At 39.0% G+C, this 12,000-nt stretch overlaps 1 protein-coding gene across 1 annotated transcript; it reads right to left on the bottom strand.

Moving 5' to 3' along the window:
• Positions 1–277: 277 nt before the first annotated feature.
• Positions 278–3,181, bottom strand: LOC306928644 (uncharacterized protein; the record flags this gene model as incomplete). The annotated part of the gene is made up of 6 exons (XM_079508914.1): positions 3,125–3,181; positions 1,937–2,096; positions 1,335–1,445; positions 1,062–1,205; positions 742–890; positions 278–316 (listed from the first exon to the last, which is right to left on the bottom strand). Exons 1-6 carry the CDS (start codon positions 3,131–3,133, stop codon positions 278–280), a joined length of 612 nt encoding a protein of 203 aa, XP_079365040.1. The 5' UTR covers positions 3,134–3,181.
• Positions 3,182–12,000: the final 8,819 nt, after the last annotated feature.

Here is a 12,000-nt window from a genome sequence, read left to right as displayed (position 1 = left end):
GTATGTATTCCTCATAAACTGTGTATCCTTAAAACAAAAAGTCACCCTAAGTCAGAGTTGATGGTTTGTATTAATAATATATAACTAATAACTATTGTAAAACTTGACAAAGCAGAACACTAAGCTGCAGTTTGATCAATGAAGTTAGGAGAAACATCACTTCTCACAGATCCAGGCTTTTCCTGCTGAACATAATTCATTATGCCATTGTCCAGGTGCTGTTTGTTGCGAGTTGTCTGCAGAATATGCACAGTTAAAGTAGAACCAGTATTTGCCATTACGTAGCGGTGGGAGAGGGTATCCAGTGGCCCAGTACCTGTAGAGTTAACAAAGTAATGTATTTTAAGCACATCCACTCAGTCACTCATATACAGTACAGTGACTTTAAGATAATTAATTGAAATACTAAAATGACTCACGCTGTTATCAGTGGTGTTCCATCCACCCACCATCTCCATGTCCATTTCAGACCAATCCATGATGAGCCATTCATGCTCAATCCTTTGATGAATTCCTGATCAATTGGATCAATGATTGAAACATAATACAATTCCTGTTATACATTAATGTTTTCACTAGAATCACAGAATTATCTTAGGCATCTATTGTATTATGTGGATGATGGACACCTGCACGCACGCACACACGCTTGCTCGATCGATCACGCACACACACACACATGCACACGCACGCACGCACAGTCGCACACACGCGCACGCACGCACGCACAGATACACTAACCTGTTCTTCGTTACTGTTAATGACCACCAGGTCAGCTCCTACTGTCTTCTGACATTGTTCTCCACTTTCCTGCCAAGTTTTCTTTTCAGCAGATCTGTAATAACAGCTCCATCCAAACTTCTTCCAGTCACTTGGACACACCTTGTTGACTAAATAAATATCAAACATGAGTTTTACTGATGGATTAACTGCAATTACGATGAGGACAATGATGAGCTTTTACTCACATTTTTTACAACTACATTATTGACAATAATAAGGGTAATAATAATAATAATACACTAATTCATATTCGTTCAAAAAGGTTTGTAACGTCTCACCTGCTTTCTCTGTCTTCAGCTGGTTTACTTCATGTTCTAATAGTTTATTTGCCTGAATCAGCTCGTCAAAGTTTTTCTGTAAATTGTTTCTATCCAGGGTCAAGTTGCTGTAGTTGGTCTGTAACACATCATTGTCTGACTGACCTGTAAAAAATGATGATAAACACAGTTGTTGCTACTGTACATGATAGGTTCAAACATGTACGTAAACATGTAAAAAGGAGCTTTATTTAAGTAAGTGTGTGAATTTGACCTTTGACCACTGATACTCACAGTTCAAGGCCATGTCTGTGGTTCTCAGCACTAGTAGAACACACAGCAGTGAGAGACACACTGCAGCGGCTATGAGGATGTGTCTGTGGATGATGAGCTCTCTCTGGACAACTGGAGGATATGCAGTTTAACTTTAATATAATATGAAGAACAATGCCTGGACTCATAATCGCTTAAGCTTGTATACATAGTTTCCTTAGATAGATATTCCACTGTTAGGTTCTTAAGCATACGTATAGGATTCATGATGACAATTTTTGTTTTGATGTTTTACCATGTTTTTTGTTCTTGCTTACTGTAAATCGCTCTGGATTAAGAGCGTCTGCTAACTGCCTAAATTGTAAACTGTAAGCTTAAATGTCTGCAGAGAAGTTCATATCTACAATAAGTAAGTTAAAGTAAGTATCTAAGTAAGTAATGTGCAATAACTCAATTGAACATTATAGTATACAATTGTGCCTATAAAAAAAAGAGAGAAGGCTATTGTTCATGTTTATTTTGATTGTCATTCACTAAAATTCACCCTTGTGACCATTGCTTACATATTGGGTGACAAGCTGCTGTAGTAATTATGTGAGAAGAGACAGTGTGTCACTGTGTACCTGGATGTGGTGTAGCCTCCTGTGATCTGGTGCCTTGGTCTCTGAGACTGTCTGCTCCTTCATCGATGTGCATCTCCTCCTCTACTTTCTCCTTCCTGGCTCCTCCATCGTACCTCACCCTCTTTGATCTGACCGGCTTGCCAGAAATATCTCTAGACATCTTAACGAACGACACAAAAAAGTAATTAATTAATTGTTGCACTAACAGACAATAATAATACATGTTGTTCGTATTGCACTCCAGTCACTGGGAATCTCAGTGACTGGTAAATAGTTAAAATAAAAACATAATACACATAAATCGTTGAAGGTTAAAAACAAAAACTACAAAGGATATGACGACAGTAACTATGCAACAATTTATCACAAAACAAGGCCTTCCTAAATAAAAAGGTTTTCAGGCCTGTTTAAACAGAGGCCATGGAGGGTGTGCACTGTGCAGTGCCCTTAAATCGCTTGAAAGGTTGCTCCACAAGCGCGGTGCTGCCGAGCAGAAGGCCCAGTCCCCCATGGTGCCGAGCTTGGTACTGGGCAGGGAGGACCTGGAGGAGGAAGCAGATCTGACGGTGGAGTTTTGTGGCAGTGTTGATTTTGACAGCACATTTTTTATTTAGTTTTAGTCACATTTTTGTCATCTGAAATGTTTTACTTTTAGTCTAGTTGTAGTCAACTAAATACCATAAGATTTTTGTCTACTAAATCTAATTTTTTAACAGGCCTTGATGGTGTCATAATGGCTGATTTTCCACTTGGTCGCACTGTGAAAAATCTACAATCTACAAGCTCACTACGTGTCGCAGCGCGACACGTTGTGAGCTTTTACAATATATCTGCTATTTTCAGAACGCAATACTCGAGCACAACCTAACAAAATGACTTGTCTTTTAGTTCTACTGGATCTCTACTCTTCCATAGTCTGTACATTTTAGTTTTATCTAGTTTTATTTGTTGATGAAATTCACAATATATTTATCTTTAGTCTTTAGTTTTAGTCATCATAGCTTAGTTTTTATTTATTATTTTTGTCAGTGAAAAAAGGTAGTCGAGTTTTGTCTTAGTTTTAGTCGACAAAATCAACACTGGTTTGTGGAGCAATGAGTTTTTGTAGAGAGAGGGTCCGTTTATGCAGTTATGGGTAATTAGTAATACCTTGAATATTGTATAGATTGTTTAAATGATGTTACTTACATTGTCCATTGTCCAGTATCTGTGTTGACCTACTTTGAGCTTCACTGTTGGATATCTTGTGACCTGCTGTATGTTATAGTCTGGGTTTCAGAGGCTAGTTATAGACTTTCACACTGTCAAACTCAAGCAAGTGACACATGTAAGAAAACCACAGTGCAGAACAACCAATAGACTCTTTACCACAGCATGTACGTGTAAAAGGCGTTCCTTTTCAGGAAATGTTTAAAAAAGCTCTTGATAATGCTTGTCATTGGTTACATACAATGTAATGCCCTATTTTGGGCATGTCATATTCATGGGTTATGAACGGCCCTTAAAACCTGCACCTTGTGTATATCTGTTACTGGTCTGCTGCTATTTTAACAGCCTCATCCCATTGCCATATGTAATCATGATCCTTATGTAAAGTATAGTTTACGCTTACCGTATATTATATTTGACATGTCTGATCTGTTTTGCTTGTTTCTTCATTTTTCTATTCTTTTCCCCTTTCTTGAAAATTGCAAATGATGGAAGCTTCTAAGCCTTCTGTGACCAATAATTTCACCCACTTATTTTGCTCCTGTAAACCAAGTTGCAGTTATCCTCGTAGCAGTTCTTGTATTGACCTGTACTTTCTTTGAAATGTACCCATTTTACAAAATGTTAATACAATTTTCAATCAATCAATCAATCAATCAAGGTCACATGTTCACCTCTGTAATACAACAGAAGAACAATAGGGATGATTTGACAAATGAAGCACATACAGTACAATAAGTACTGTAAGATATATGCTAATAGATTAAGCCTGTGTACAAAAATGCTAACGCACACCAAAGTCCTTGTAGCGGTGCCGGCACACGGGAGAAAACTGTAGAGTAAATCTTGAAAAAAGATTGGCCGCACACGCCAAGTGCCAATATTTTATTAGGACAGCAGGTAAGACAAGAATGAATCCAACGTTTCGGCGGTTAAGCCTTCATCAGGGAATACAGAGCACATAATGGTTCACACTTAAGTAAGGTGCCAGAGAGTCATGCAACCAATCAGAAGGGGTTAGGTGAACACGGGTTAAGTAAGACCTGTCCCTGTGATATGAGAGGTCGGGATCATGGTCATGTGGTGTCTCAAGTTCAAATATAAGTTTATCTCAAAAATGACTATAAGGCCTCATGAGAGGCTCTGGAATATAAATTCCTTGTCATAGAGACACTAAAATATATCTGAGAAATACAACAGATATACAATTGTGAAATATAGAACCATACAACAGCGAAAACTATACAAAATGTATACAAAATTAAATGAAAATGAAATTAGTGAGGACCAATCATATGAAGATAGTTGAGATGAGAGAAGTCATCCTTTAAGATAACGATTTCTCACAGATCCAGAATGTTTCTTGTGAACATAATGCTTGCAACCATTGCAGGACTACTCCTGTCTCGTGCCAATATCCTGCACAGTGTCCATTGTTACCACTGGCCAAGTACCTGCAGAGTAAACAATATATTTCAACATCCATTCTGTTGCTCACATACAGTGACTTAGACAGCTTTAAAATGTAACTTATTGTAAAATGTCTCACCATGGGGCTGCTGTCACTTGTGTTCCATCCACCCACATCCAGTGTCCCTTAGTCAATTTCCGACCAATCCAGTGTTCCTCAGTCCATTTCAGACCCATCCATGATGTTCCAGACATGCTCAGTCCTTTGATGAATTCCTGTTGATTTGTTCATGATTTAATTTAATATTTCATTTTCTCTAATACATTCAGGTTTTCATTATAATATCATAATTACATCAAATGCATCTGTGGATTATGGACACCTAAGTGTGCACTCGCAAACACGTGCAAATGCATACACACAAATACGTACGTACACACACACACACACACACACACACACACACACACACATACACATACACACACTTAGACATAAATACAGACACACACAAACAGATAAACTAACCTCTTCTTTATTACTGTCAATGACCAACAGGTCAGCTCCTGCTGTCTTCTGACATTGTTCTCTACTTTCCTCCCAAGTTTTCTTTTCAGTAGATCTGTAATAACAGCTGCATCCAAACTTCTTCCAGTCACTGGGACACACCTTGACTAAATATCAAACAGATGGATTAACTGCAATTACGATGAGGACAATGATGAGCTTTTACTCAAATTTTTTACAACTACATTACTGACAATAATAAGGGTAATAATAATAATAATACACTAATTCATATTCGTTCAAAAAAGTTTGTTTGTTTATTACCGACAATAATTAAAATAATAATGAATACACTGATTCATATTCTCACCTGCTTTCTCTCTCTTCAGCTCGTCGAAGTTGTTGTACATTGTCTGTAAATTGAGGTAGTTGGTCTGTAAGTTGCTGTAGTTGGTCTGTAAATTGCTGTAGTTGGTCTGTAAGTTGCCGTAGTTGATCTGTAACTCATCATTGTCTGACTGACCTGTAAAAAAAGTGATGATAAACACAGTTGTTATTACTGTACATGGTTCAAACATGTACATGTAAACATGTAAAAAGGAGCTTTATTTAAGTAAGTGTGTGAATTTGACCTTTGACCACTGATACTCACAGTTCAAGGCCATGTCTGTGGTTCTCAGCACTAGTAGAACACACAGAGACACACTGCAGCGGCACACTGCAGAGAGACACACTGCAGCGGCTATGAGGATGTGTCTGAGGATGATGAGCTCTCTCTGGACAACTGGAGGATATGCAGTTTAACTTTAATATAATATGAAGAACAATGCCTGGACTCATAATCGCTTAAGCTTGTATACATATATAGTTTCCTTAGATAGATATTCCACTGTTAGGTTCTTAAGCATACGTATAGGATTCATGATGACAATTTTTGTTTTGATGTTTTACCATGTTTTTTTGTTCTTGCTTACTGTAAATCGCTCTGGATTAAGAGCGTCTGCTAACTGCCTAAATTGTAAACTGTAAGCTTAAATGTCTGCAGAGAAGTTCATATCTACAATAAGTAAGTTAAAGTAAGTATCTAAGTAAGGGATGTGCAATAATAACTCAATTGAACATTATAGTATACAATTGTGCCTAACAAAAAAAAAGAGAAGGCTATTGTTCATGTTTATTTTGATTGTCATTCACTAAAATTCACCCTTGCGACCATTGCTTACATATTGGGTGACAAGTAGCCCGTCTCCGGACCCCCCGGGTTGAGCTCCTTTGGACCTACCACGTAGGGTCCGATCTCACCGGATTCAAGCGACATGGGATGCCATCTGATTTCCCCTGACTTAGCCCTGTGCTGCGGTGTGGGTGTCACGCTGACATATTCCAAACGAAGCATATGAACGCTATAGGAGACAACGAACCATCTGACCCCCCCCCGCGAACGGCTCAGAAGCCGTTAAGTATTTTTAATGTTTGTACGACCGTTTTGGCAGCTCTGAAATTCTCTCTTGTTGACATCCCATTGTACCGCCTCTCGGCATCTCGGTTGGCTAGCAGCGCCTCCCTACGCGCCTCGTAGGCGCAGCTAGCCAACCGAGATGTCAACAAGGAGGGACCGAAGAGAGAATTTCAGAGCTGGCAAAACGGTCGTACAAACATTAAAAATACTTAACGGCTTCTGAGCCGTTCGCGGGGGGGGTCAGATGGTTCGTTGTCTCCTATAGCGTTCATATGCTTCGTTTGGAATATGTCAGCGTGACACCCACACCGCAGCACAGGGCTAAGTCAGGGGAAATCAGATGGCATCCCATGTCGCTTGAATCCGGTGAGAAGGAACCCTACATAAAGTCATCAAAATGTCAGAAACTTTAACGTAGGGTTCCGAAAGGAGCTAGGTGACAAGCTGCTGTAGTAATTATGTGAGAAGATACAGTGAGCCCTATTAAGCAAGACGAAAAACCCATGCGGTAATACAGATTTCGCCCTCGCTCTGCGCCTTTTCGTATTATGGAAGCCGTGGTGAGCGCTCACTCATATGGAATACCACGTTCCTGCATAATTTAGCATTGGGGGAGTGTCCATATGTTAATTATTTTCGCTTTGCGCTAATTTGCTATTAAGCCCCTTGACCTAAAAACACTCAGCGCATACCGATTCCGCCTGGGTCTGACCACGTCTTAAAAGCAAAAAGCACTGTTTCATTTTACACTTGAGCGGCTCTGGAGTGCTGCTGGAGTGTTGCCATGTCTGTTTATTATAAGCGGCTTCTTTTTCTGCAAAGATGCTTGTAAATATTGGTAGTTGTGGTTGCTTTTCTTGTTTCTAAAGTGCTTATTTGGGCTTTTCTCCTAATGTTGTTTAAACCAGTGATCCTCACACAGCGACATTCCCATGTCAAGGACCCCCAGATTAATGCATTTGCCCAACTAAGCCAGTGACCCCCATGACAGATTTGTGTTTTTAAATGTTTCAATAACATTTTTCAAAAATATTCCACAATTGTCACTTTTTTCAAAGATTACTTTTGAAAATAGCAGATCTACCAGCTCACAATGCATCACATTCATTCATTAAAACAATGAACTCTGACTGCAGGGGGATATATATTTATAATGATCATTATAACAATGTGCAAGAAAATATGTAAAAAGAAGGAAGAACTTTATATTTGTGGACAATCAAAATATGCTGGAAATGTTAATGTGGTGTCATTAAAAGGAATCTTGATATGGCAGACTCACTATCTAGAAAATAAAAACATGGCACTTCATTTAAAATAGGTTGTAGACCCCTGTTATATGCGATTCTTTTGGGAGTATGTTTATAGACCTATTTACTTGTTTCTATGACACATGGCAACAGCGAGTTTTCTGGCTTTCTCGTTGAGATTATAAAGGGTCATATATCGCTCATTTCTCAACCTTTTTTAGAAATTAAAACATCTCCATACTCATTGGGAGGTTTGCTTTCATACGCTGTACCCGACTCAATTCTTCTTCAATAATATGCTACGAGCGAAGACCATAACATTGGGGCCGCAGCAATACGCATGGCGCACGTATGGCATTTCAACTCATTCCTTCGTCGTGACTCGAATGAAATAAAATAAAATAAACGTTATTTTACTGGTGTTTTTCAATAGAAACAAATAAAGAGCGTGTGTGCAACAGTCAGTGCATATACGTGCATGCACTATAGGCTATATTTCCTCCTTGTCGGGATGGTGAGCTGAGCTCTTCACAGCCCGTTTGTCTTTCATATTATTCTTATAATATTTGATATTATAAACACTCATGGTTCTCTCATTTCTCAACCGTTTTTTAAAATGTAAAAATCCCCATATTCCTTAGGAATCTTGCTTTCATTCGCTGTATGGTACATGGTTCTATTTTTATCGAATTAAACAATATCAAACGAACTTGTATGTTCGGGGGTTAGACGATTCTGGGAACATTACGCATGGATTGCCAATTTGCCAGCCAATGCTGCGTATCTACTCGCAGTTCCATTCCGATCTGAAAGGTATAGGTAGGTGCCATTTCAAAGTCTTAGTTATTCATTTATGAATCAAATGAACTAGAATAAAGATTTTTACAGCTGTTTTTCATGCTTAGAACAGAAACAAATTAAGTGACGATGTGCGTATATCTCCCTCCCTTAGCATATGGCTGCGCCGCTGTAATGACTTTCCAATGAAAACTGCAAGTTACTTAACAAAATAGAGACATAGGCCTACAAGCTATGCACATCATGGCTGTGACAGCTTGTGGATCTGTTCTTTGGAGGCATAAAGGTGACAGCATGCAGTGCAATATGAATAATTAACCCAAATGTGACAAAGTCATGTCATGTCTATGGTGCCAGTCTGCAGAAATGTAATACCACTTGCCGAAAAGGGCGCATCATCAGCTGGTGTCGTAAAGAGAATAGTACGGACATGTTCATTGGGTAAGCCTCAAAACTCCCTTAAACACTCCCATGACTAATTCAAGGCCGTTTTGCTCACACCACGGGGTGTCGAAAGCGCTTCTTACCTGGCCCATAATTGTAATATGACATTGCACCCGCCCCCACGTCTTAAAAACTGTAAAATTATATGTAATTAGATTCCACTTGCTTAATAGGGCCCAGTGTGTCACTGTGTACCTGGATGTGGTGTAGCCTCCTGTGATCTGGTGCCTTGGTCTCTGAGACTGTCTGCTCCTTCATCGATGTGCATCTCCTCCTCTACTTTCTCCTTCCTGGCTCCTCCATCGTACCTCACCCTCTTTGATCTGACCGGCTTGCCAGAAATATCTCTAGACATCTTAACGAACGACACAAAAAAGTAATTAATTAATTATTGCACAGACAATAGAGGGTATGCGCATGCTTAAAGTGAATGGCACATCGAGTGGCAAATTGAGTGGCAAAGCAACATGCAAAGTGAGTTTACCATAGTTTAACGTTGTTTAATGCAATCAGATATGATTCTGTGTGGATGTATGGGCTGTCGAGGCCAGAAAGTAGTTTTTTGCCACTCCGTAGGCATTCCTGCATAACTTCCTGGTTTGATGATGATGTCACGCGCATACCCTCTATAATAATACATGTTGTTCGTATTGCACTCCAGTCACTGGGAATCTCAGTGCTAAATAGTTAAAATAAATGAATAAATAAATATGACGACAGTAACTATGCAACAATTTATCACAAAACAAGGCCTTCCTAAATAAAAAGGTTTTCATGCCTGTTTAAACAGAGGCCATGGAGGGTGTGCACTGTGCAGTGCCCTTAAATCGCTTGAAAGGTTGCTCCACAAGCGCGGTGCTGCCGAGCAGAAGGCCCAGTCCCCCATGGTGCCGAGCTTGGTACTGGGCAGGGAGGACCTGGAGGAGGAAGCTGTTCGCAGATCTGACGGTGGAGTTTTGTGGCAGTGTTGATTTTGACAGCACATTTTTTATTTAGTTTTAGTCACATTTTTGTCATCTGAAATGTTTTACTTTTAGTCTAGTTGTAGTCAACTAAATACCATAAGATTTTTGTCTACTAAATAATTTTTTTTTAACAGGCCTTGATGGTGTCATAATGGCTGATTTTCCACTTGGTCGCACTGTGAAAAATGGCCTATCTACAAGCTCACTACGTGTCGCAGCACGACACGTTGTGAGCTTGTACAATATATCTGCTATTTTCAGAACGCAATAGTCGAGCGCAACAAAATTACTTGTCTTTTAGTTCTACTGGATCTCTACTCTTCCATAGTCTGTACATTTTAGTTTTATCTAGCTTTATTTGTTGATGAAATTCACAATATATTTATCTTTAGTTTTAGTCATCATAGCTTAGTTTTTATTTATTATTTTTGTCAGTGAAAAAAGGTAGTCGAGTTTTTGTCTTAGTTTTAGTCGACAATGAGTTTTTGTAGAGAGAGGGTCCGTTTATGCAGTTATGGGTAATTATCAATACCTTGAATATTGTATAGATTGTTTAAATGATGTTACTTACATTGTCCATTGTCCAGTATCTGTGTTGACCTACTTTGAGCTTCACTGTTGGATAGCTTGTGACCTGCTGTCTGTTATAGTCTGGGTTTCCGAGGCTTATAGACTTTAACACTGTCAAACCCAAGCAAGTGACACATGTATGAATGTGCACAAAAGAAAACCACAGTGCAGAACAACCAATAGACTCTTTACCACAGCATGTACGTGTAAAAGGCGTTCCTTTTCAGGAAATGTTTAAAAATGTCCCTGTGTTGGCATTTTTGGATGGATTCACAAGTCACAAGCTCTTGATAATGCTTGTCATTGGTTACATACAATGTAATGCCCTATTTTGGGCATGTCATATTCATGGGTTATGAACGGCCCTTAAAACCTGCACCTTGTGTATATCTGTTACTGGTCTGCTGCTATTTTAACAGCCTCATCCCATTGCCATATGTAATCATGATCCTTATGTAAAGTATAGTTTACGCTTACCGTATATTATATTTGACATGTCTGATCTGTTTTGCTTGTTTCTTAATTTTTCTATTATTTTCCCCTTTCTTGAAAATTGCAAATGATGGAAGCTTCTAAGCCTTCTGTGACCAATAATTTCACCCACTTATTTTGCTCCTGTAAACCAAGTTGCAGTTATCCTCGTAGCAGTTCTTGTATTGACCTGTACTTTCTTTGAAATGTACCCATTTTACAAAATGTTAATACAATTTTCAATCAATCAATCAAGGTCACATGTTCACCTCTGTAATACAGAAGAACAATAGGGATGATTTGACAAATGAAGCACATACAGTACAATAAGTACTGTAAGATGTATGCTAATAGATTAAGCCTGTGTACAAAAATGCTAACGCACACCAAAGTCCTTGTAGCGGTGCCACACGCCAATAGCCAGAGTGCCAATATTTTATTAGGACAGCAGGTAAGACAAGAATGAATCCAACGTTTCGGCGGTTAAGCCTAAATCAGGGAATACAGAGCACATAATGGTTCACACTTAAGTAAGGTGCCAGAGAGTCATGCAACCAATCAGAAGGGGTTAGGTGAACACGGGTTAAGTAAGACCTGTCCCTGTGATATGAGAGGTCGGGATCATGGTCATGTTCAAATATAAGTTTATCTCAAAAATGACTATAAGGCCTCATGAGAGGCTCTGGAATATAAATTCCATGTCATAGAGACACTAAAATATATCTGAGAAATACAAAAATGTATACAAAATTAAATACATAATTAAATACATTCAATGCAATCAATATAGAAAAATATTCAAATAATGATGTGGATTAAATCCATGTCCTGACAATAGACCTGAGTGCCCCTCTAGTTATAATGGAGTAGCCTATGCCTACAGGAGGTACAGTAGGTCACCTGCAGGTGAAAAGGGGAAGGAGGGCACTCAGGTCTATTGTCTAAAGGCAAGACTCAATAGATTAAGCTTGTCAGAAGTT

This window comes from Electrona antarctica (assembly GCF_951216825.1).
Source record: "Electrona antarctica genome assembly, chromosome: 8".
NCBI classification, from domain to species: domain Eukaryota; kingdom Metazoa; phylum Chordata; class Actinopteri; order Myctophiformes; family Myctophidae; genus Electrona; species Electrona antarctica.
Note: the sequence above shows the minus strand (reverse complement) of the source record. Positions and strands in the feature narration are given on the sequence as shown.